At 40.1% G+C, this 27458-nt stretch overlaps 1 protein-coding gene across 4 annotated transcripts in view; it reads right to left on the reverse strand.

The window, feature by feature from the left end:
- EML4 (EMAP like 4) overlaps positions 1 to 27458 on the reverse strand; it is a 98002-nt gene that overhangs the window by 27677 nt on the left and 42867 nt on the right. For 2 of the 4 annotated variants that reach the window (XM_064164395.1, XM_064164393.1), the window contains 7 exons: positions 26180 to 26308; positions 22851 to 22876; positions 22282 to 22314; positions 10573 to 10699; positions 4261 to 4410; positions 1976 to 2045; positions 593 to 703 (listed from right to left, as the gene is read on the reverse strand). In XM_064164395.1, coding sequence (XP_064020465.1) covers positions 593 to 703; positions 1976 to 2045; positions 4261 to 4410; positions 10573 to 10699; positions 22282 to 22314; positions 22851 to 22876; positions 26180 to 26308 — 646 coding nt within the window. The remainder of the gene's footprint in view (positions 1 to 592; positions 704 to 1975; positions 2046 to 4260; positions 4411 to 10572; positions 10700 to 22281; positions 22315 to 22850; positions 22877 to 26179; positions 26309 to 27458) is intronic. The other 2 variants (XM_064164396.1, XM_064164394.1) reach the window with 2 other exon arrangements.

Genomic DNA, 27458 nt, shown 5'->3' on the forward strand with positions numbered 1-27458 from the left:
TCCTGATAAATTCTGTGGGCCCTATAACAAGTCTTTTTTTTGTTTTCTTCTTCCCATGTAAAAGCAGAGACACAAATTGAACAGAGCAATCCTCAGGAAAAAAGATTGCACGCAGTCCATTTTGTTGACATTGTTAGACTTTTTCTTGTCATTGTTTTATGATTTTTTTTTTGTTTGATGGGGGTTTATTTATTTATTTTCCTACTGCTGGACAAAAACTTACTGCAGCTGTGCAAGCAGGAAAGTTCCTATGAGAACTCATTAAAATCTGTCTTCATCAACTCCACTAACAAATCTGGTTTTTACATCTAGACAAAATAACCCAATCCCCACAAACAAAACCAAACCAAGCAGGGACTTTGGTTTCTAGTGCAGGTCTATTCACTGTGCTGGTTTGTTACCACGATTTCTCATGTGCAGTTTCCTGTGTCTCCAGCTAGCTCATTCTCAGCCAGCTTTATAAACTAACAGATGAATCTGACTGACACTTTCAGTACCAAACCAGACCAGCCACCCAAGCAGACACAGCACCCCCAGAGCACTTCCCGCTCGCACAGGGCTGCAGCACACCAAGCAACTGTGCTCGTCTTACCGCTTTGGAAAAATCCAAGCAGCCCACGCCACGCTCGAACGTCCCGAGGCCAATGACCTGCAGTGTCACCAGGCTCACCGAGTCCCACACCCTAACATGGGGCTGCAGAGGCTGCGTGGAAAAGCAACGCGACAAGCCGCATGACCAACGGTGAAAGCATTGTACGCAGGGGTCAAGTTCTGCTAAGCAGGTGCCACCTGAATTACAAACTGCTGGCTGAAATGCAGGATGATCTCTGCTAACGGTGCTGCTGGATGCATTTTGAAGCTCTGTCCTGATGAGACTCAAGACACTCTTGTGGCTGGACTACAAATATGCCAGTGCCCCAGCAGGGCAGGAAATTCAGTAGGGAGGTTGAAAAATAAATCTCTGTCTAATTTAAGATTGAACAAATATCAGAAAAGTCATCTTGCATTTCAGACCCCAGACCTGGAAATCTTGTGCAACAAATGAAAACAATGATCAAATCTTGGGTTTTTTCATACATAGAGTAGGAAAAGGTATAACAAAACATCCTGGTGCACTGAGTTTCCTAACCATCACCAACACCTTAATGAAAATGTCCATGTGTATATTTTACCAAGTACTGCCCCAAGCAGTTTAGCTTCATAAATGTGAAACAATATCAAATAAAGTTGGAATTAAGTTGTCTTAAGGACAGCATTTGCCACAGAAATGACAATAAATCAACCCACTGATAGAAAAACAACTGACCATCCCTAAAAAATAGTGGGTACAAAAATACCACATCAATTTCTTACAACAGCTATAAGAAATGAAGTTGAATGCATGAAAAAGAGTTGCATTTAATGTGTGTCTACACCTGGCAGTATCTGTTGTCTCCCCTTTTTCTCTAAGCCCAGGAAGATACTTTGGTTATTCAAATTCTGTCAGTTTGATAAAAACAAGGGACAACCTGATGTGAAATAAGCAAGTCTGCAGGAAATCTTGACACACATCCCATGAATTCTCAAAGTTGGTTTCTCCTTCCATGAAGCCTTAAGAACTGGGACTTGTTCTCTGTGAGAAGACTTATTGAAAGAAATATAACAGAAAATATGTGGCCTTATAAACCACTTTAAAGTTTCAGATTTACTTGGAGAATTGAAATTGAGTTTCATATGTCACAGACAACAGACTTCATGAGCTTCTGCTCTTTTTGATGTATGGCTGAATACTTATGTGTTACTGTTTTTTGACAGAGATACAGGCTGCTCCCTTAGAAACAGTAAAATATCTCAGTAAATGTAGTGCATAAAATAAAATTGCACAGAGAAGGTGATGATGAGATTGAAGAAAAAGCAAAACACCAAAACAAACCCCAAAACACTTTTGCCTGAGTTTCAAAACAAGATACTACTGCTCTACAGCTCTATTACTTACCCTTCCATCTTTATCCACTCCAGCTAACTGTCCTGTTGCAATTCTAATTTTGTCTGGATGAACTGCAAGACTAAGACAGACAGAAATATGACTTGCTTTTGCTGTCATAGGCTTCCAAAACTGAGAACTTTTTGTAATCAATTTTTTTCCTTTCTCAACAGAAGCCCATGAAGACCCTCTGATCCTAAATCCCACTTTTAATGAGACAGCTTCAACGTCAAAATTTCATTGCACACTGTGCTGATGGGTTGATCAGGCTCTTGCAGTGGACGCTGGCACGCAACGTGGAGTGCCAGAAGAGCCACTTCCACGTGTGCTCTGACTGGGAGTCCATCATTACAAAGTTGCAGAACATTAGGGGTTGGAAGGGACCTTGGAAGACCCAAGCCCTCTGCTAGAGAAGGATCACTTTGAGGAGGTCACACAGGAACACATCCAGGCAGGTTTTGCCTGTCTTCAGCAGAGACTTTACAACCCTTCTGGGTAGCCCATTCCAGTGCTCTCTCACCCTCACAGTGATGAAGTTTTTCCTTATGTTTAGACAGAACCTCCTACACTCCAGTTTCCACCCACTGTCCCTTGTCCTATCTTTGGACACTACAGAGCAGAGCTGGCTCCATCCTCCTGACATTCATCCTTCACATCTTTGCAAATATGAATGAGGTCACCCCTCAGTCTCCCTTCTCCAAGCTAAAAGGCCCCAACTGTCTCAGCCTTTTCTCACAAGGCTTCATCATCTTTGTGGTTCTGCACTGGAGTCTTCCAAGCAGATCCTTGTCCTTCTTCACCTCAGGGCCCAGATCCGGACACAATATTCCAGACGCAGCCTCACCAGAGCAGAGTGGTAGGAGAACCTTTCTCATCCTAGTAACCATAGCCCCTCTAATACACTCCAGGATACCACTGGCCTTCTAGGCCACAAGAGCACATTGCTGGCTCATGGTCATCCTTCTCTTCACCAAGAGTCCCAGGTCCCCCTCCAACAGATCACCCCCCAGCCTATACATGAGGATGTTCTTTCCCAGATGCAAGACACTTGCCCTTGTCGTGTTCCATTATATTTCTCCCTGTCCAACTCTGCAGCCTGTCTGCGTCCCACCGAACAGCAGCACAGCCCTCTGGTGTGTCAGCCACTCCACCCAGTTTGGTGTCATTGTTTAATGATGAACTTCCTACACACAGATGTGTGTCGTAAACACTACAACGTATTTTATGCCTAAGCCTACAGACAGTATGAAGCTAGAGGAAAAATAAAACATCAGCTGAAAAGTTGTCTGAGGGCTAAGCACCCAGGAGTCAGGGATTACTGCCACTTGAAATGAGTTACTGATGTAACTGCCCTAATGAAGTAGTGTACTAATAGTGCAAGGAAAGAAAATCTGCTTCTGCTCATCACATTTTGCTTTGGAGCTGATGTGAAAAGACAGACTGCACCATATACATCCTCCTAGTCCCAGTGATTTTACCAGGCTTCTTACTTTCTTTCTCCATGTAACTACAAAAGTGAAGAAAGCCATTGAAAGGGGAGGTGGGGAGCAGGGGGGTCTGAAGAGGTCAGAACGACAGACACCAAAACTATTTGGTCAGTTCAGGGTTATGAAAGAAACCAAAGAACACCAGACTGATGGCATTCCTCCTATGAGATGCAATTACAGCTGCCAAAGCACAGCTGGGAGAAAGGATGTTTAAATGGCAACCCATCTCCATTCAGCACAGTAGGCAGCTTACGGTCACCATTCCATTATGTACACCACTCTTCAGACTAACATCATACAGTCAACAACTGCCCTGGCACCCACAATGATGCAGGCTTCAACTTCTCTGCTGTCTGTTTTGTTTTGCAAACATCCTTATTTCCCAGACAGCATCTATTTAAAAAAACCTGCACAATAACTGCTCAGTTTTCCATTTGGCTTTCTAATCATTCATTAAGGTTACACCTTTGCCACAGTGCTTGCAAATCACTGATTTAAGCTGACAATTTTTAATTTCTGGGACATCTTTTAAGAAGAACTTACACTAAGATCTCTTCTCTAATCCAGTACTCTTTGATTGCCTACATACCCCATTTTGTATTTAAGACAGTAATCCTAAGATAGCATGGGGTGCCTAATACTATTAATGTTAGCAGCGTTTACTCCAGTGAATCTTCTAAGGCTGATGAAACAGAAAATGATTACAATTATGATGACATTAATGAGCTCATACATACAGTAAGAGAGAATGAAAAAAACACATTACTGCACTGTTAAACACATACTTACATGCAAACGTCATATACTAACCATTTAACACAGTCTGTGTGACCCAGGTAGTGCCGCTGAGTTCTCTCCTCATAGTTGAACAATACCACCACTGATGCTATGAAATAGACAATCTCTCCAGTAGGAAGGAGGTAAACATTGGCTCGACAGTCTCTTCCACGATACCCATAGCTATATATATATGTTTTTTCAAGTCAAGGTTTTCATAATCACCGCATATAAAAAACACAGCTCTTTGGTTTTCCCCTTAAATTATTCCTGGGGAAGCTCTCACATGTCAGTGTGCTAGTTTGAAGCTGGCTAGAATGTTTTGGTGAGAAGAACTAGATTACAGGCTTTGAAAGGAAAACAATGGTGATGTCTACTCCCCTCATAGGCTTGCTGAGATGTATAAAAACATAAGTCAAAACCTAGAGAACACACTCGGCATCACTCTTGCTCGGGCTGCTGGCTGTGCTGCATCTCTCTAACCTCACCTCCATTTTGGGCTAACCCACTTTGCTTCCTAACCCCCTGGCTGAACCTCTATTCTTCCTTGGGACTGGGGTAAGGTTGAGAGGGGTAGGGGGGGAGGTGAAGGGGTGGTTGAGAGCCCCTCCTGGGGACTCAGGTTTCTGGGAGGGGAGTTGTGTTTCTGTATTACCTTTTCACCTTGTATATTTCTGTATATAACTGTATATACTGTAACTATCTGCTGGTATATTGTGCTAGCTGTAAATATAAGCTTCATTCATATTTCCAGAGCCAGCTGAGTCTAGTCTGGGTGGTTTCTTAAGTGTGGCGAGGGCAGGGAACACCCAAACCATCACATCTTATAAAATCAGCTCATGTCCTTTATCTTTTTCCTCTGGAACTACAGCACAATCTTAGCATCACAGCTGAAAAATCAAATCAAACCAAACCTCATACAGCTGGACTCTTTAAAAGAGATGCTCATAAGATTTAAAATATATCAGGCACACACTGAAGTAAAACTAAGAGTGCTCTTTTACAAAAACCTCCCTGTGAAGTTTCATTAGGTAACAGCAGTGCTCATGGTTCCCATTTGCCATTTTGCACAGCAGCAGAGCTGTGCATCTGCTCTCTAGCCACCAGTTTTACTGTCATGTGGCCTTCTCAAACAAGTTTGTGCGAAGTCTTCACGCCCTACAATAAAGGGCAAGCTTCTGCACAGCAGCTGCCAAGTTCAGGAAGTATTTCTTTAGATTGTTTTAAGAGTATTTATAACCCAAACAGAACTCAAAAGGAATTGACACAGTGAAAAATGTTCTAACCAAATCTACCCAAAATATATAAGAGATGACTTTGGTATGAAACCTGTATGACTCCTAGTGACGTTCAGAAGTTTCACACACTGCAAAGCAGGCTTGTGTAGCACTGATCAAACATTATCATGACTCACTTCTTTGAAACTGGTGCCCTTTTTTCATCTAGACTACTAATGTGGCTGCCTGCCTGTATTTCAGCTCCTAGGGCCACTAGGTACAATTTCACATCATAACTCAAGACTTTAACAGCAGCTCTGTAGTCTCAGAAAAAGCAGTTTTCCTGTTATGTCCTGCACTTCAGAGAGCTCTCCAGTGCCAACCAATACACCTGCAACAGCAAAGAAATAAGGCAAATACATTAAGCAACTTCAGCTAAGAGGTTCCAGTCTCAGGTCCTGCTTAATCATCTAAATAAAAGGAAGTCAAAAACCCACATGGACATTAGGTGGATGAAGATGGTCCTCTCTGATAAATGAAGACACATGCAATAGTTTGGAGGATCTACTGGCATCTACTGTGGTGTCAGTTAGAGGACTGTCAAGTAGAGCCTGGCCTCTATTCTTCTTGGAAAATGGTTACATTCCTACTGAAAACACCACCAAACCCCTTCTGAAGCCACCCCCTACCACTCAAAATTCCCTTCCACACTACCTTTCCTCTTTTGTGGTCACACCAAACCACAAGAACGCTTGCAAAGTTCAACATGCTGTGACAAAACAATGGTTCCAAGAGGTACACTGCATTCAGCTGTCAACTAAATATCTTCAGAACACAGTAAAAAAAACCCAAACAACATACATATACATAGATATATATTAATCTTGCTGCCTTCCATCTGTTATAGAAGAACACAAAGCCTCCTCTGGAGCAGAGATTATTTGGTGGCTTGCTTAGCAAAAAAAAAAATCAAGAAAAAAGCTGATACACCACAATACTGAGGGCAGGGGGAAAAAAAGCCTTTGTTTCTCCTCCATCACTATTTGCTTTCCAAATAAATTTTCCTTTCTCTTTTAAACACTGACGAAACAAAAAGAACCTCCAGAATGGCCTTTCACTAAACAAACAAAGCAAACCAAAATAAGCAGACTGCTGCACTTTCAAAAGTGATGGGCTACCAACCAGTCAAAATATTTTTTCTGTCCTGAAGTATAGAGAATGCTGTTGTAAATACCTTCTCAGAGGAGAAAGGCAGATCTTATCAACCTGCTGTATACAATAGAGAGTGTATTGATAAGGATTTAGTCAGACTGACATCTTTGAACATTCACCCCAGAAAACAGCTTTCCATAGCAGAAGTCTACAGTGCAAAGCTAAGGCTACATATTTTGGCACCCATCATTTTGCTCTGGTATTCATGAGGCTGCAAAAACGTTTATATCTTGTCAGTCCATTGCTTTCCTTTACCCCTCCTATGTAATAAAGTACTAAAGAGGGGCTCCACATCCTTGGACTGTTTTTTAGGAGTATGTCTATATCACTGCTAAGAACAGTAAACAGCACAGGCCCCAGTGTGGCCCCTGAGGGACACCACTTGTCACTGCTCTCCATCTGGGCTTCCAGCCATTGAGCACCACCCTCTGGATGTGACCATCCAGCCAATTCCTTACCCACTCAACAGTCTACCAAGCAAATCCATATCTCCCCAATTTGGCAAGTAGGATGTCATGAAAGATGGTGTCCAAGGCCTTGTAGAAGTCCAGATACACCACATACTAGGTTGTCCCTTATTCACTGACATAGTCACTTGATCATAGAAAGCCACCAGGTTGGTCAGGCAGGATTTGCCCCCAGTAAAGCTCTGCTGACTGTCTTGAACCACATCCCTGTCCTCCATGTGCCTTAGCAGGCATGATCTTCCCAGGCACAGAGCTGAGGCTGACAGGTCAGTAGTTCCCAGGCTCCTCCATTCTATCTTTTGGAAAATGGGATTCCAGTCACCTGACTGCCAGGACTTTCCAAATACCATAGAGAGTGGCTTGGCAACTGCATCAGCTTATTCCCTCAGGACTCTGGGACACATTTCACCAGGTCCCATGGACTGGTACATCTTCAGGTTCCTCAGAGGATCATGCACACTGTCTTCACTTATGGTGGGTGGGACTTTGTCTCCCTGGTCTCCAACATGTGGGCCACCAACACGAGAGCCATGAGGAGAGGAGCTGCCAGTGAAGACTGAGGCAAAAAAGTAAAAAATCTCAGCCTTCTCCTTGTTTGTTGATACTCGTTCCCCACTGCTGCTCATCATAGGGGGTGCCCTTTCTTTGACCTTCCTTCTCTGGTTAAAGTACCTTGCCAAGCTCAGTTTCAGTTGAGCCTTGTCCTTCCTGGCCTTGTACCTACAGAGTCTTTCAACTGGAGTGATGCTTTAACTAGAAAACCTCAAAGATACGTGTCTTCATATTGAGAAGGTTTCTTACCAATGACAAAGACTGTCTTGTCATGTTTGATATACATAAGAGCTTTCAGTTTTGTGGGGTTTTTGTTTTAAATTGGCTAAGAATAGCCATGGCCCTTCTGAAAAGTGATCTGCTATACACCAGAATTCAATAGTATATTTACTACTGGTTTCTATTATTCTTACAAAGGAGAGCATTATTGCTAAAAATAATCTTATAAAATCCAGAAACAGAGCTAATAGACATCCAGGGAATATATAAAGTCCCTGCCTGTCAACAGTAGCACTCTCTGTGACCCTTGTAGTTGCTAACTAAGCCCATTTTGCCATTAAGAAGAATGCCAGATACGTTTTAACCAGTTCTGAAGTGCAGTAGGAAAGACTGTACTACAAAATACCACAACCAAATTATTATATTTAAATGAAATCATTGAGGAACCAGACACAGTCCAGAGCTCAGACTTCCCCATGAGCTACTTTATTTTGCCAAGCAGCTTAGGTATTTCTTCAGCTGACAATGATCTGCACGAGAGACAAAAGCTGAGTGTTCCATTCAGTCTATGGTAATGGCTACCAGTAGTTGGCTATGCCTTTAGGACACAATTCATATTCAGAGGACACTCCAATTCCAAATCAACCAACAACCAACCAGACAAAAAAATCACCTCAAGAATCCTTTGGGTCTTGCCTTAAAGCTGTTCATAGTTGATCAGCATCTTCCAAAACAGTAATATTAAAGGAAAATTCAATAAAGAATCACCCAGAAAGCAAGGAAATTAAAGAGGCTTAAAGCAACGAACCAAGCATAAAGATTGACCAATTCAACACTCAACTGACCTTTCAGTTGCAATACACTAACATTACTAAAATATTTTGCAAATACCTGTCCCCATGTCTTTGTAATAAAGTGTACAAGCTTCAGTCTGCCATCATTTTTGAAAGTTATGGCTTGCTTGCACATTTTTTCTCCTTGCTAAATCTCTACATGAAGTACAAGACATTCCGCTGCTCTATCCTCCTGTCTCCAAAACTAAACAGCAATTCTGTACAATTTCACAGATATAAATATTAAGCCTTTGTAAATTTTAGTACCTTGCCCTCATCACTTTCTTCCCCATTGTATTCAAAAGATAACCTACACTCATAAATACACTGAATTAAGATGACATTTCCTTAAACAGAGTCCAAAAACCTATGGACAGTCTGTTTAGACTAGATTTATTTCACTTTAATTTGCCCTCAGCAGGAAACTGCTTTAACCTGAACTTAAGATCCTTGGGTATTGTATGCACTAGCATTTGTACCTACTTAACTGAAGGTGAGATTTCACGATCAATTTTCATTAGGCCAAACTGCTCACTGCTGCTGCAAAAGTAAGATCTGATCTTTCTCCAGTATACCAATTCTAGCCCTTGCATGTTCGTGGCACAAAACAAACCAATGAGCTGATGCTGCTGAAAGTGAACTCTCCAAAAAGCATTCCATTTCAGCCAGATCAGTTCACCCAATTCACTCTACAGTCATTTCAATGCCAGCACCAGCATTCAAGAGCTCTGCCAAGCATGAATAAAAGCTGTTTTTCTTCCAGGCAGACTTTCAACCCAAAGCTATCCTCCTTCACAGTCTAAACTTCCACAATTTCACTGAAAATTCAGAGGACACGAGCTCCAGAGTTGTTTTTCATAACCAAGTACCCAATATTATTGCTTTCAAACATCTATTAGTTAATAAATGCAGAAAAAATAAGAAATACTCTTTCTTAAAGTGACTAACAAGGGATGGTTTAAAATACACATGTGCCTAGTCACTAACAGAGATGCTGAAGAGGGCTATAGGCAGCCTCTGTCTGTACATATCCTGACATATGACAATGCACTGCAAACATTGCTGAAAACCTTCCTGCTTCAAGCAAACATCAGAAGGATCAAACTTGGGGTTATTACACCAACTCAAGTGCTGCCTAGACATGTTATTTTACTGAAGTACTAAGAAACTTATATGATCACAACTTACTGGAATAATCTGGGGGGCAGGTGCATGTGTGTAACAGGAAGACCCAAATGTGTGCAAAAGCATGTCTCTTATAATGAACTTCATGTCTGATCTATTGTGCCTGTAAAACTATTGTCAGCTACAAACCAACTCCATTCTTCAAACGATTAATTTATTTATTGCAAACCAGGCTCCAAGAAATGAACCCCTTCACTTTGGAGCTGGAACAGAGAAGCCATGCAAAGGATGGTTGCTTCTGCAAACCTCGCTCTGCAAGGACAATGAGAAATTCCCCATCTTCCACAGCTTTAGACCTCCCTAAAATAAATAGATTGAAAACTAACAATGTTCTTGAATGCAAAGCCTACAGTGAAGAAAAGAACACTATTTCAAGTCTGTGTGTCTCTAAAGACACTTTCTTTCACACTGAAAAAAAAGTGCAATTGGTTTGAACAGCAAAATAAAGTACAGTGTTCTCTGTCTACATATTTTGCAGCTTGAAGTTGTACTATGCAGTAGTTCTGAACCATTTCGATTGTTATGGTAAGGTGAATTACCTGTCCCAAGCATTTTTGTATCTGAAAAGACACCAGACCAGGATTTAAAAGAGTGAAGAAACCCAAGAAGGCAAAATGGTACAAAAAGGGAACAGCAAGCAGTTACTGATATCAAGGATACACCCACTCCAGTTTTAGCTTTTCAGGAGGCAGCTCTGTTCTAATATCATCATAGTTCTGTACATCAGAAGGAATGAACATTGTGATTGGTCGACCTCGCATGAACATCTTGATATATTCTCCCTCTGCTGAAACAAAAAAGTGCATTAATTATGTGACAAGAATTAAGCAAAAAATACATCAGTAATAAGCACAGAGATGCAAAGAATACTTGTGATTGTTTCTGAAATGCGAGTTTGGTCAAGGCCCAGATGTAATTTGTTCCAAACAGAACACTAAAGCATACACATGCGCACACACAGAGTAACTGTTAGTTTAACTTGTGACACAACAGACTGAATGTGCAGTATTTTAGACATGCAAATTAAATTACAAAGCCGAATTTCAAAGGATAAATCAGAGGATAAGGTAATTCAGGATGAAGAGGGCCTCGGGAAGTCTTTAAGTCCAACTTCTGGCTCAAAGTAGGCTCAGCCATCAAGTCAGGCTAGGTTGCTTAGGATTTTCTCTAGTTCAGTCTTTGAATACCTCCAAGGATGGACACAGCACAACCCCTCTTGCTACCTACCTGTCTGTCAGCACCCTTAAGGTTCTTGCAGAAGAGCTGCTCCTCACAGCCCCTCTGTCCCCAGCCTGTTTCCCTGCCAAGGATACAAAGGCACCTGCTTCCAGGTGCAGGACTCAGCATTTGTTGTTGCTGATTTTTGTGTGGTTCTTGCAGGCCAGCCCATCCCTTCAACCTGCCCTGGTCCCCTTGGTTGGCAGCTTCACCCTCTAGCAACCCAAGTGGGCAGCTGCTGCTCTGCTATTCTCTGCAAACGTGAGTGTACTGCACTGCCTTCTCCATGTCACTGTTAAAGATGTTAAATTGGACAGGTCTGGGACAGACCCCTGCAGGCTCTACTTGTTACCTACTGGCCACCAGTGAGAGTGTGACTGGTTAACCACAACCCTTCTTTCACCCATCTAACTGCTCACCTATGCAAACCATAATGGCAAAGCTACAACAGAAGGATACCGCAGGAAAGAGAGTCAAAAGCTTTGTTGAAGAATATAATCTGAAATTATCTATCATCACAAAATAATATACTACCTTGAATTCTTAAAACTCATTGAAACCATTCCAATTGCATGCTATTGCAAACTGTATAATACCCTGAAGAATGGTGAGAAACAACAGCTCCTAATGACTTCACTATAACACTGTCTATAGCTGGGACAAAACACAGGCATATCTCTGTTGGGGGCATCCAAACACTTCCTAAATCTTTAGGAGTTCATTTTCAAGCACATGAGATTATTTTCTGCCAGAGAAAACGAATTACAGAGTGGTTGAGCGCTTGGGTCAAACACATTAACTAGTAACTGGAAGGTAAGCCATCTGAATTTAAGGAATACATGACCACAACCCGTACGTGAGGTACCCTGCAGGAGTCTTCCTTTCACACTATGACAATAATCATCTTCTAATTTCAGAATACCAGAAAAGCTCTTGGAAACTTCTGAAAGCCCTTACAGCCTACCCACACAGCAAAAGCAGCACAGCAATGCCATTTACCTATGGTTCAAATGGACCTCAAACCCATAAGAAGTATTGCCATCTCCAATGCTGCTGAGACACAAGCTTCACTTCAAAAGAGCACTGATGGCAAAGACCCAAGTATTTCACTAATTTTGCAACAATTAAATGGTACCCTTTTATAGTCCTTCAGCTTCTCTAGTAATTAATGTTCTTTGTAATGTAACTAATATCAGAAACCACAAGTTCTATTCTGCTGTGAATCTGGAACTCCAGTAATTTTTATGAGTGAGAATTAGAAAAATCAGAGTAGACAGAGGGAACTCTGAACTAGGAAATCACAGCAGACAGAGGGAACTCTGAACAAGAGTTTTAGAGGTGAGTAGGACTGGAGCAGAATAGCTGTGAATTAGCAATGCAGTACTAAAGAATCTCCAATCACATTTGATGCAACCAATATTGAACTCTAAAATGAAGACAGTTAAGACAAACACGATGACTTGTCACCTCATTGCTCAAACTTAACTAGGTCAATGAGTCCAGGTACCTCAGCATAAGCTAGTTAAAAGTATTCTGCATGACACTCGCTTTGAAGATTTCACAACACACATAACTTGCAAAAACTTCTTAACACACTTCAGTTTGGTTTTATGATGCTTAACAGGTTTAATATTTTTTTAATTGTTTGATAAACCAAATCAGAGTTTACCAAAACTACTAGATTCTCAGACTTGGAAGATATGCTTAGCGTGACTTGTTTCACACTTTTCATTTGCTCAAGTTAGCCTTCATTTTACTTTAAATTTGTGCTACTTTTGACTCTGCCAGTGGGTTTACTCTGTGCTGGAGACAAAAGAATTTTCCTATGACAGTTGAAATACAACTAAAAACCAGTGCAAAACCCCCACAAACTAAAAAAATCATTTTGGGAAAGAAACAGTAGTGATTGAGGAATGTAACATATCTATAAAGATTGTTTTTTATTTAGACTACCAATACAGTGAATGTTGAGATGTTGAACTCCAGCATGAAAGGACGAAGCAACAAGATGAAAAACAGCTGTCCCATTTCTTAAATGCAGCTCTGAGTAAGTGAGTACATCCACCAATACCAGTGGAAAACTTCCCTCAGAGCATTCACCAATCACTTCCCTATAGCTACACTAGAAACAAGGCCAAGTGCACATTGCTTAACTGCATTGCTGAGAAAAGCCGAAGACCAGAGTCGCTACAGTTTGACACAAATACTTAGACAATTACTCCAAAGTAGTAACAGGTTTTTCTCCATCAACAAAAAACTGTTATGTTTTTACATACATATAGCACACATTTCACAGAGATAAAATAACAGTAGCCGCATCCAGCAGTAACATACTAATAATGAGCCTCTCATTAAAACCTGGCATTCACTCTCTGATAAATTAAAGCACAATGTAGCCTGAGGACACTTGGAAAAGACCATTCATTTGTGCAAGTCAGATTCTGACTCCACAGATCAGCGCAAAAGGACACCACAAATTTAGGATCAAATTGCTCATTGCTGCTTAGAACAGATGAGACAAGCTGCACCTTAAATTCTTATGGACGAAAGCAGATGCACCTGTTGGGATTTTGAAGATGAGACAGGCCAAGAGTCCAAGAGGAATTGAATCAAGTCTTTGCCCAGGAGAAAAGTGTCTCTCCTCGAGCTCAGAGAAATGACTATCTGCAGGGCATTCAGATACAAATTAGCTCTCTGAACTTCCCCATTAAAGAAAGGACATTTTTTCTTTTATTAGCTAGCTGCATGATTTTCAAGATTACCTTTGAAGTTAGACATCTAACACATTTGTGAGAGAGACACAGGCTAGGTATAACTTGATTAAACCTCTCCCTACAGAAGAAGAAGGATTAAGAAGAGACAGCACACTGAAAGAATTTTGTCTAAGACTGTAAATTTCCTTTCATCAGAATAACCTGTAGGGCAGATAGAATATTAATGTAAAAATCTGTTTGAAATAGAAGAGAGGATGGCAGCCTATCAACAAAAGCATTCTCAAACAGCAGCTCGTTGCCTGAGGCCAAATTCCTGTATCTGCGAGTTAGGAAAACCAGTCATTTAACTCTTTCATAGCATACTGCCTCAACTGAATGCTCAAGATCATGAGACTGTCTCCTCCCTGCATTCTCATTATTTCCAAGTGCAAAGCAGTAGGTCAAGATTGTTTTTTCCCCCTCACTTGATCTTTTGGAAGAAAAGAGTTTTTGTCATCTCATACCATACAAAAGTTAGGGGGTATAGGGGAGATCAATTAGTAAGTTTTAAAGACAGTGAGGGAGAAAACCTCAACAAACAAACAAAAAAATCCTCAATAATCTGATATGTACCAGCCTGAAAACAGTAGGTGTGGAAGTAAAAATTCTCTTCTCCGTATAAAGACATGTTCAGATTCCACTACCCACGGTGCAGAAACATTTTGGATGGGGAGGGGGCAGGAGGACACACCCAAAAGTCCCTTGGTGTTTGCTATATTCATTTGCAACTGCAAACATCCCATAAATCCTTTCAAATAGGGATCAACCCAACCTAAAAGTACATCTGAAACTCCATTCACAGCACACCTAGATGTCATGGATTATCCATGATACACAAAAGAATAGCTCATGCCCAGGGCTCCTAGAAATGGATATAGCACTCTGGCTTCAGTGGGCAGGTCTTCACCAGGAACAGCTGTAGCTGCTTTTGTGCAGCTTTGAGCTCAGATTCACAGTCCTTGCCAAACTCAACTTGACTCCACAATAATTCACCTCTGGAGCCTCAACAATCCTTGCACAAGTGCCAGGGGACACAGGTCCAGCACTCCAAACTTTTGTTCCCAGGATCAGCTCAAGTTTATTAGCCTCAGAAGGGTGTGCTGGACCCGAGAGAACTCTGTGCAAGTCTCAGCTCTCTGTGGGATCTCCAGAGGTCTAGGGAAGTTGTTAGCTCAGCTCCAAAGACACAGAAATACTTGATCTGACCACACCATAGTCCCACTCAGCTGAAGGGACGTGAAACATTGCTCAGGAAGACTGAAAAAAAGGCAGGCCAGAACTTGATGAGGGCCTACCTAAAGGTGGATTTGAACACCTGTCAGTCACGAGATTTGTAAGCCCATGTCATGAGCTGAAGGTACTCCACAGGGAAGCCCAGCCTAGACCAGCCCAATGGATGCACAACATACTCTCCAGTACCCTCTCTGGTTTTCACGCCCATGAGGGTACCACAGCGCTCACTTTGGATGAGAGTGACTTGGCTGTCACAAAAACATGCCCTATTGATTTCAGGATGCTATGCAAAAAATCTCCTTCTTGGAGTCGTTGGGAACTTCTCAACTTCCAGGTGACCACGAAGCACAGCCAGATTGCTTAGTCTTTGTGCAGGGTTGTTAACTTCAGCACAGGTCTGCTCATCTGTTGTCTGAAAGTGTACCAGGTAAGCATGAAAACGGCAATTGTGGCATTCTTCCTCCCAGCCTTAATTTTGCAATGATAAAAACATCCAGCTTCCTTCTTGTGTGATAAGCTTTCAGTCTGGTTTTGCACTACTACAAAATTCACCTTTTATAATTGTGGGTGGCTATAACTTCATGCAGTGTTACAGAGAAGGGACCAGGATTTTGATGCATTAACACTCTATGTAAGACTGCATATCTCTGTTAGAATTACTTCTGATACATCTTCTGATTGCATTTGTTTTCATGATAAGCAAGTGGTTCAGTCCTTGTATGATGAACCAATATATCAGAGCCCTTCTCCTCACCATCTAATTCCGGAAGGCAACCTGTTTATAGCCAAAATGTTAATAGGGAGTCCTGCATGTTTAATAATTCATTTAAAATAACTTAATTTTGTTGTATACTTCTCCAGGCCTCAGGAATATGTAGGTCTTACTGTATTCAAATCTCACCTTCCACTGCATCGCTTTGGTCCCTCAGCTTCTTGTCATCACTGAAATTTCATCAGTGCTCCTACTATGCTGTGTTAAGTTCATTAGTGTAAACACTAAGTCAAATAGGTCCCAACAGCTGGGGTCAGATGTTTAGCAACCAAAGTATCTACTACAGGTTATTTGAAAGTTTATAGCCTGCTACAGAAGACAGAAATAAATACATGAAGTGAAATAAGGTACTGCTACTGAGAGGGAACCCTATAAGCTGCATGACCAGCAAGGAAACAAGAGCCTCTTCCTGTCACTGTAAATCAGTGTATTACTCTGCATGCAAGGAAACAGTAAAGCATGGAAGATCATGAATCTAATAATGAAAGCTAGAGACAAAAAAAATTGTGGACAAACAGTAGGCAGTGGCTGAAAATTTCCTGCAAAGCCTCTTTACATCTTTAGAAGATTTCCCTTACTATCAACAAGCTTTTCCTACACAGAGGAGAAAAAAAAAACACATCTAAAAAATAAAAAGCAGCACAAAAGCAACAGGGAAATTCAGCTTCAAACAATTCACACCTGGAAGATAGCTTTAAATCCAGCAATTTAGGGAAAGCAAGTTGGAAGGTTTGACCAATGAACAGTGCAGTGTTTCCATGAAGTCAGCACAGAAAGACTCATGCAATGGCACTTGAGCAATTTACTACTTTCTGTGACTCATATTCTTTGGGGAATATGAAAGGTTTTCAGAGGGAAATAGAAAAAACAGAAACTTCAATGAGAAGGGGGAAAAAAAAAAAGCTCAAGTCTTCATAAATTACCTCAGAAGTAAGCACAAGAGGAGCAATTCAGGAAGTGTGGAAGCTACTATTCAGATCCTTCAGAAGGCAACAACACAACAAAGCCAAAATGTTCCTCATTCCCAAAAAACAGGACTTCAAATTAAGTCACCGAGGGCTACATAGTAGTTTACTAGAAGCACGTGAAAGGCCCTTCTCTTCAACCACTGATTTTCTCAACAGCACTAGACATTAAATGATAAAAGAACATATCTCATTACTTCAACCCTGTGCTGTAGTAGCTGCTCTTCAGTTAGAAAATGTAAGCATAATGGGAAGTCCAATGAACACATAGCAGATCATATACACACACATATGCTCCCACAGAGTAGACACCAGGGAATGAAGAATGAAATTACCTGTTCTTCTACGTGGTTGTAAGCTTAATTCTTAAGCAATCCTACCTTGCAAATCATGACTATTTTTCAACAGGTTTTATCTCATCTAAGTCTGAAAGAGTAATAGGGACTCGTGTACCAAAATCCTCTGCTCAGTTCTGCTTGTTCTGAAGTGATCTGTGATCTGATTCTTACCCTTGAAGTGAATTACAAGCAAATGAAAAACCTCAAAGTCTCCAACTAACTTGGCCAAGCAATGCTCTCTAGTAACATACAATAAACTACCACACACAGAGTACATTAATGAATCTATCTTCACCTTCTAGTTGCTTGACCAGTGAACTTATGTTTTTAATAGTACAAATAGTTTCTTTCTCACAAGATTTCTGCTTTCAGGCCTGTGTCCAAGAACTCTGTAAGACGACTAACCTGAAGGGCAAAGTCTTAGAAACTTGTTTCACATTTAAACCAGCGCCAACAGCAGAGAGATGAATATAAGCAAATTCAACCACCATGCCCAGACCATAACATTTTAAGTAACAGTAGAATTAAAATGCAGCTGCAGGTCGGCCATCTCTCACCCTGAACTACATGTCCATGCCTGCTGAACCTGACAAGTATACATGCACTGTTGCTACTTCGCGCTGGTGCAATGCAAGCCAGAGCAAAAAAAGCAAATGAGGCATGAGACCTGCCTCAGTTTGAATGAGTTGTCACTTCTCAGTTCCTCACTCCCAGGGTGACAGAACGCTAGACCAGGCTGTCCAGAGAAGCTGTGCCTACCTGAGCACATTCTTGTGTGTCCTGTCTTAGGTGATCCTGCTTTGGCAGGTGAGTTAGACTAGACAGTCTCCCACAGGTCCTTTCTGACCCCTACTATTGCATGATTCTACAAATAGCTCTTTGGTTATTTATTTTATATAACTTGATCAATAAATTCTATTTAAAATTCTGGTTCTGCATGCATCAGCTGGCATTAAGAATCTAGATATCAACAAAAGCTACCATTTGCAGTGAAATAATTCAAGTTTAATATTAAATTCTATCACTTTATTAAAAAAATAAAGGACTTATGAGGGAGTACAGGACACAAGCTCAGTAAGACTGCATCTGAAGGCCTCCTCCTTAAATAGTAAAATCCTGACTTCACTGACAGCACACATGGTTTTTAATAAAATGTGCTGTGCCTGAATGAGAGCAAGCAGCCCAGTAACAGTGACATAGATTTGGGCTCCATTGGCCCCCAGGTATGAGTACTTCTTCAATAAGCACCTGAGAGAAAATCTGTCTCTGGACAAAAAAACCCTAAAATCTGTAAGGCAGCAATTGAATTTTGCATTCTGAATGGAAAGGACACATTGTCAGCAGGGCATATTTTTCCATTGTGTGCTTCAGGATTGCCCCATTCTGTGAAGCTGGAACTACAGCACAGTAAAACTAACAGAAGAAAATGTACTGGAAACTAATAAAGCATAATCTAAAAGGAAACAAACTTAAGAATGCAGCAAACGTTTTTCATTAATTCTTTCATGTGTTTTATGTTGCCATACAAGAGAAGTCTCACTACTTTATAATAAGTGAACAAGTGATTCGTATACAGAGCTGCTATCAGTGGCACCCAAACTCCAACATGGAATCTCAAAGGGGGAAAAAAATTCAAGTAAGGCAGGTGTTTAACTTCTGCATATAAAATCCTGAATGCTAAATGATTAATACTTTTTAAATGTCTTTGCTGAGTTAAAAATCAAGACTGCTTTTATAGGCAATTATAAGCATCTGCTGGTAAAGAACTTTAAAAAGTAATTTCAGCTAGGGTCATTTTAAGGCTGTAGTAAGAATCTTGTTCATTTTGTCCATAGCTTTATTAGATTTTCACAACATTTTCATACCTCCTTATTACTGGATTTTATTGTACAGGATTTTATTGTACAAAGGTTGCTCTCTGGTTTATAAGGATACACAAACAAATGTTCAAACCTAAACTGAAAAGTCTAACCCAAATATCTCTTCAGCAAATGTATGAAAGCGTGTATGGTACTTCCCTTATTGGATTGGCAACCAAAGTGTTGCTCTGTGTCTTAGCTCAGCTGCAGCATATACCGAGATGCATAAAGCTCAGAACTAACCTTAATGTGGTGTAGATGCAACTCAGCTCATATGAGAGAGATACAGGTACTGGGGGAACAAAACTGGGTACTGAGATAGAAGGTGCATGATGAACACTGGTGATGGGCAACAGCCTCAGCATGATGCTAAACAAAGGAAATTCAACCATCTGCAAGGCAGCTGCAGGCTGCAACTCCCCACTCTGTTGCTGCTGGCAGGAGGATAGCATTGCCCAGGTCTTGCTGACATTCATGTGCAAGACCTGTAGCACGCTCTCTGAGGGACTCTGTATCAACACCAATTCAGATAAGAGAAGCTAATGCCTTTCACTACTGAAGCTGAGGACTCACATTGCTCCTCAAGTCTTCCAGTTTTATAGCTAATACCTACTATCAAGAGAAATCACAACAAGCATGCACAGATGGCCACGACACAGATAACATTTCAGTAATTTTGGTTGCTAGACAAGATTCCAAGAACTAAACATGCAAACTGTTCCAAGAAGTGTACAAAACTGTACTGTACTGACATATTTCAAAGCAGTTTTATAGCTGAATCAATAAAAAGGAAATAAAGTGATTCAAGATGTTCAAAGCTACACAAAACTATCATTTTCCATCCTATTATCGCATGCAAACACTGCCTGTTACTGTAACTTGCAACTTCACTTTTCCCAAGCTTATTTCATGTGTGTATAAAGACACTGAGGCATTTTTAATGCAGATTTCCTTGAAAGTTTGACAGTTTGCACCCCACCAGCAGTCATCCCAAGAGTTTCCTTCACAGGATTTCTAAGAAGCACACCAACACAATTGCTGGTGCAGGAGGTGCATGCTGGGGCCTCATACAGTGTCTCACCTACAGCCCAGTGAAATTAGCAGCTCAGGGGAGCTGCTGTAACTCAACACCATGCTGGGGATTGCTCATTTGTAGAGGCAAAGCCTGTCAATCCACAAAGAAGTGTTTAAGTAGCTGTAACCTTTAATGACTTGGAGTTGTAGAACAGGAAAGGTCCTGCAACAAACAGCATGAGCAAAGTCTACTCCTACTCTTCATCACACTCTGCCCAAGGTGACTGTCCAGCTGCACGAGATCCACCTCCAGAAACCATGTTAACTAACTCTGCAACCCTTCACATTTATGACTGGTGTGAATCGAAACAGGTGTATTTAGGTGGCAGCTATCAGTACAAAACAGGCTAAAGTGACCTGCCCAGAAGAGAACATTGCACTGCAGAGAATTGCATGAGTATTGCTAAGCTTCTACTGGAAAGGATGGAGTGGACACTGCAACTACGGTAACTGGCAGATGGTTACTTCGGCAGTGAACACAATACACAACTCTAGTCCAGCTGTACATGTATGAAGACACATACTCTAAAATGGGTCAAAAAATACATTTGTTCCATATTAAAAAAAAAGTAAATTGAAAAAACATCAAAATCTTTGTAGGCTGAATCCTGCTAACCACAACTTCATCCACATTAGAGGCAGAATGATGTTTTGCCACTACATGTGTTTCTTATGTTGGCCAATGCATTTCTATGACAAGTCTTTATCTTCAGCATCCATATATATGGGACCACTGCCATCTGCATATTTCTCTTTCATACCAGTTAGGCTCAGAACAGATTATGGCATGACACAAATGGAAGGTACCCGTTCATCATTCAGAGAAAGGTAACGTCATCTGCAGAGCAGCACAACAGACAGCAAAGCCACTTAATTTATGACTACCAGGATGAGCAAACTGAAGGATGGCCCACTCTTGGCAGAATACATAGAATTGTAGGAGCATGTTGTAAGGAAAGAATTAGTATTAAAGACATTTCAGCTGTATGCAACTCAGTTCTGTAAAAAGGTATGCTTGGTAGAAAGGGTATTTTTAATGTAACATTTGTATTTAACTCTTGCAAATTTAAACTGCTGCTTGTCTGGCCACTATTGAGTAGTTTCCTTTTTACACCAACCGTTGCTGCACATATATACTGCTTACAGTTGGTGTTCAGCAACCTGACACAAACATTTCCTCTCTGTTTCTGATGCTTATGCACCCTCTTTCACCCCTCTTGTCTTTCAAAGATACTTCTGACAAACAATGTAGATTATTTTTTTTAATCTGTAGTCCATGTAAGAATCATGATGATATAAAGGAATTGGATTCAAGGTGATTTTGCATCAATTAGCACAATTCACATACTATCTTTTTTTTTCCTTTTTTGAAAGAAAATTCAGAGATGAAAAGTAATCAAACTGTGTATAATGTAATCTTGCTTACAGCACAGAATTTGGAGACTTAGGATTAGTAGCAAGAAGGCATGAGGCAGAAACTCTGTATATAGATAAATGTTGTGTACAGCATGCATTTGAATTACATGCTTTAGTTCTGACACTGCATGCTTCAGCACAGTTTGCAGGACAGCAAAGCAGAGTAGTTTTGTGGCAAAAGGAGTACATCTCTTTTGCTGTCCTGTCCCACCACCTTCAGATAGCTCCTTTTCCTGTCTGAACAAGCCAGCAGCAGCAGGTAGCCACAGAACACAAGATTAATGGTGCAAAGACATACACTTTAGAAGAGACTCATTTTTCATTTTAGGAGACTATATTAAACCCTTCAGTCTCTGTTCTTGTCTAATCAGCATGTATATGTTGCAATATTGGCAAGACATGAAGCTGAGACAAAACAAATCTTTTAGTTGGCAACTCTTAGTATTTTTTTTCAACTTAGGCAACGATGCAAGACTTCTAGAGCCTTATTTGAACACAGGCTCCTCTCTGAGGGAATTGTGCATGCAGTAATTTATTTCAGACTGGCCCCAAATAATCCCCACACAGACTGCAATCTCCATACACATATATATTTCAATAATAAGAAGGCAGAAACATTAATTTCAATGCTCTGAGTTTTTAAGAGGTCATGCACTGGTGCTCTTTGATGGTGAAAAGCCAAAGAAAAGATTAGTGAGAGCTAAATTAGAAAACGACCAAAGGGCGTAGCTTAAATCTTACCTTGGCTGTTTTTTTCACGAGTTGACATTTTTGCTGGGTATGGGACAGAAATGAAATATCTTAAAACTATTTCTAAGGTCTCACTCATACCTACTTGGATGAAGACTGGCACACAGGTCAAAACTTTAAGGTACTGGTTTTATAAGCTGTCTCCCTATGCAGATACACACTGAGAAAATAATCCAACTTAAAGTATTCTGTTTCACAAAATGAATTCTCCCACCACCCATCAAAAATTCCTGCCCTTTCTAAGTATCCAATTTGATGAATCATTTCTCCATAATTTCCAAGTCCCTATACAGGTCTTGAGCAACATTTGGCTAGGTGAATTCTTGGAGTAACTATTAATGCTATTTTAGCTCTATACCTCAGTATCACAGTACCACCAAGGTTGGAAGAGACCTCATAGATCATCAAGTCCAACCTGTTACCACAGAGCTCAAGGCTAGACCATGGCACCTCTGTTTCATAAGCACATATTCCAATGCATTTATTTACAGGAAATGCTAAGTCAAAAGCAAATCTTTTCAATTGCATCCAGTATTTAAAAATAAAATGCTTTTATTTACCTTGGCTGATGATGACATCTTTATGCCTGGGGAAGAATTCAGAATAACATTGTTAATAATGTGAAATGCTTATCAGGCCAACACTATCAAGTTCTTACATATTACTGCATTTGGCAATCTCATCACATTCTGTGTTAAATGCATCATAGGATGCTACATAACTAATTTTGGTCATCGTTGTGCATTTTTAGCCACGTATTATTTTATGCAGTTCAGTGAACCTTTTGAGCAATTTAAAGTCCCTACAGCAAACGTTCTTAAACGCTGCTGTGATAGTAATGAAACACAAAAAGCTTTCAAGAATAACTTGTGGAGGGCATATTCCTTGTGCATGCCAAATATCATTTTGTAATAACCAAATGTTTTAAGTTGAGAAATACCCTCAGGCCTGCATGGAAAGCATTTGCCACCTGTCAAAATAAGCTGTCAGCACAAAACACATTTTTTTTCTAGGAATTAACCCTGTTGGATAGGTGGATTAAATGCAAGCAAGTTGCAGTTTCATTTAAACCAGATCCATGCAGGACTACTGGACATGCAACAAAAAGTGTTCAAGGAACAGCAGTTGAAATGTCTCTCCTTGCCATAACCAGGCATGAACTAATCACAAAAGTCCTTCAGTCCTGTGCTGTGAAGAGGGAAAAAATGCTGACTTTCAGCGTAAGATCTACCTCCTAACAGACTAACGCTCCTAGGCAGCAGAACACGTTGCATAGTAAACTCTCCTGAATTAATCTGAAATTCAGCAGGAAGGTATGAGTGGCATCTAGTATTTTTAGTGGGACAGAAGTCAGTTCTTTCTAAGAGTGACAAAGAGTCAAGCATATGAATGAGGAAAGTAATCTCTGGCTATTGGTTGAATCACCCTTCAACACACTGCCAAATGAAAAACTAAAACTGGATTCCCATTCTTGCATGAAAAACTCTGAATTATGAGCTGCCGTGGGAACCCTCTCCTCTTTCTTCTTACAGCTTTATCAGTCTGATTTACAGCCCAGCACTGGTTTACAGACTGAGCTTACTGAACAAGGCTCATATCCTAGGCTGGTAGTGCAAAGCACACGTGAAGCATTTCTGTCCTGGGGCCCCCATAAGGGGCTGAATTCTATTCCCTTGCACAAGACTTGGCTAACTTCAAGCAGGTTAGGATGTTTGTTAATTGGGAATGATAAATGCAACATGACAATATGTTTTTGCACAATACCAACCCATTATTTTAGAAATAGGGCATACAGAATGCAAGAAATTAGTACTAACATGTACTCTTGAATGCAAATGGCATGAACACAAGAACGAGATACACAGACAACATAAAACCCAGTCCTGATGAAGGTCTACAATTGATAGTGCTTGAAACTTTGATTTTTTCCCAAATACTTTTAGGTACAATAGCTCCAAGTTATGAACAGACAACTTTCTCTAAGAATAATTAATTCTAATGTTTCCTTGTCTGCTCTTTTGTTAGATACTTGATTTAGTTCTCTATGCTACAGACTGTAAAAGGACAACATTTAAAGTCTTTCAGAGAATAAGCAGAATCACAGGAAAATAAAAGAAGATACTTCTAGTTTAATCATGTGTGAACCAAAATATCAATACAACTTTTTTATTATTAGCAAATGTGGAGTATATACCACTTCATGAAAGATTTCAGTAGCATAACAAAACCTAAGAAAATGAAATTGGTAATTAGAAATCAAGACAGAGAGACTTTTCATTCCAAAATGTTCATCTAGCAGTACCCTGCTATAATCTAAATTGCTAAGGGATTTTTAAATTCCCAACAAGTAAACCATTTTTAACAGGAAAATAAATATTTGCAAAATATGCAACCCATAATTCCTCGCACACAGCTCTCCACTGCTCTGCAGAGCGCTTCAGGCTAAGCAGAAAACTTTAAGTAAATGTACTGATATACACACCCAAGATTAACTTGAGATGTTTTTGTTCTTCCCATTCCTAGGAAAGAAGGAATGTACTTGCACAGCTCTTGACTCTTAAGTATGTATTGGACAGTCTCACATGCAAGCTAAGGAGAGCAATGCAGACATGACCATAAAAAAGACTGGAGGTTTGTTACTGAGGGTATCTTGGCATTTTCAAGTAGTTCTGCCCTGGACCAATTCATGGCTATCTGAATGATGATTAATGAGGAAATATATGAAATCTGCAAATGACATCAAGCTGGGAGAAGCTGGCAGCATGCTGAGGGTATCTTGGCAATAGGAATCATAGAATCAACCAGGTTGGAAGAGACCTCCAAGATCATCCAGTCCAACCTAGCACCCAGCCGTATCCAGTCAACCAGACCATGGCACTAAATGCCTCATCCAGTCTTTTCTTGAAGACCTCCAGGGACGGTGACTCCACCACCTCCCTGGGCAGCCCATTCCAATGGCAAATCACTCTCTCTGGCAAGAACTTCCTCCTTGGTCAAAAAGTTAACGGTAATGTCAACAAATTCAGCAGCTAAACTTCAATTAAAAAAACCCAAACAACCAAAAATCAACAAAAAAAAATTAATATATATATATATAAAATGAAACTAAGTGTGTAAATAGAATGTGAGAATCCCAACTGGCAGAGTACTGCAGATAAGAAGTGGGTCACAATAGGGGTCAACAATATGGAGGTAGAGGAAAAAGCAAACTCTTGGCTCTGTTCTTAACAGGACTCTGGTATTAATACCTGATGAGACCTTCACTGGAGACCACAAACCAAAAGAAAAAAAGTATTGCTACTGAAGTTGAAGCTGAAAAGAAGACCCTTGCCTATTACCTACAACATGCAATCAGGAACCTGTTAAACAGTTCATTTGAGAGACCTACCTGAAATCATTAAGGTATACTCTTACTGTTACAGTGTATTTTAGGAATGCACATTGGACATCAAATCCAGTAATTTAATTTCAAGGAAATACATTTGCATTTTCAAATTAGTTTCATTTAGGAAGAAACAAGTTGGAATCTTACCAACAGCAGCATTAAGTCACAAATCTTCACTCATAGTGCATAAATCTTCTAACCCAAATGGACAACACTAAAAGATTCACACTCAAATCATACAGTAATATTTCATAATAATTTTAAGATTCCATAGGCACCTGCAGCACAACACTGGCAAGTTATGCAACTCAGTATGCCTGGTAAAAGCAAAACATGCAAATGGTCTTTTCATATATATATATATATGTATGCATTTATATATATATATATATATATACACATACACACACATACAGAGATATACTAATTTCACTAAAATTATGCCATTTCATAATATTTTGACTCTAAAGCTCACTAGCTTTTAGGTACCAAAACGATACATACTTGTCTGCATTCTTTGCCACTTTTGATATTAACTTAGATGTTGATGCTACTCTCAGCAGCTTGCTACGACTGTCCTCTGAACCCTCCCAAGCACTGTGAGATTTTTCAGCAGTTGAGGATTTCTTTATGCTGTAAGAGACAAAAGTACATTTTAAAATTACAAAACAGTAAGATAACAATAACTGGAACTGGTATGCAACAGACAGATCAAGCAGCAGGAGACAAAAGCAGTGCTAGGTCTTCCTTCAAGCTGAAGCATGAAAAAGGAAAAAAAGTTTAGTCAAGAAGTTCTAACTGGATGAATGAAAACAAGTCAGCAAGACAGCTGCCAAATATTTGATGCATTCTTTTCCATTTTCAAATGCTCTTACATAAAGACTTGGAAAAAAAAAATCTCTGTACTTCACTACTATATTGCTAATGAATTACAGAAGTGGAAACGACAGGATATTGGCCTTAAGTTAGAATTTTTGCTTGTTTAAAAAAAACAAACACTTAAGAAACTAACAAAGAAAAGTAGAAACTTTTCTCCTAATGAACTGTTTGCTAGTTTTAACATACTGATTTCTAAGGCAGAACAGTTCCATCAGATTAGAGTTTCAGAGGGTTGTCCTGTAGATAGCACTTTCTAAACCATATGAATGGCTTTGACAAAGTGTCTGCAAACTTCTTACATGACTAAGGCAAGCCAGGTTTGGCTCAATGCTTCAGATTATTAAAACCATAAATTCTGATATAATTTTTTAGCAATCTTATTGCAGCAGATTTAATCTAATGGAAAGTTTCAAGTTTTGTAATCAAATCAACCATTAATTTCACACACATCTTAATCACGTTCAAAAGTGATCTCATCCAAATTATTCTTCAACCAGTTGCTTTAGAGTGTGCATTTGTCCTGCTAACAGTATTATACTTCATCTTGTCAGAAATGCTTTTTGCAGAAGTAAGTCCTTAATTGCAGCCTTAGAAATGGCAAGCTCCTTCCCACACACCTCAAGAGGCTGAAAAGTCTTGAGAGACAAACAAGTTAATCAAATCAAGTTAAACAATAAGGAGACTGACAGAGGCATTATTTTCCCCCTCGCACTGCAAAAGATTAGTAAGCAAGACTTCACAAAACACCTTTACAGTGAGATATCACACAGCAGAACAGGCCACAAGTTCAGCTTCAGACAACTTAGGAGCTTGTGCAAGACACGGAGACAGAGCCTTTATGGAGTGTTATAACATGCATCAATCAAGTGAAAATTTAAGTATTTATTAGAGCTGTGAATTCGAG

The sequence above is a fragment of the Pogoniulus pusillus genome, chromosome 25 (genome assembly GCF_015220805.1).
Source record: "Pogoniulus pusillus isolate bPogPus1 chromosome 25, bPogPus1.pri, whole genome shotgun sequence".
NCBI classification, from domain to species: domain Eukaryota; kingdom Metazoa; phylum Chordata; class Aves; order Piciformes; family Lybiidae; genus Pogoniulus; species Pogoniulus pusillus.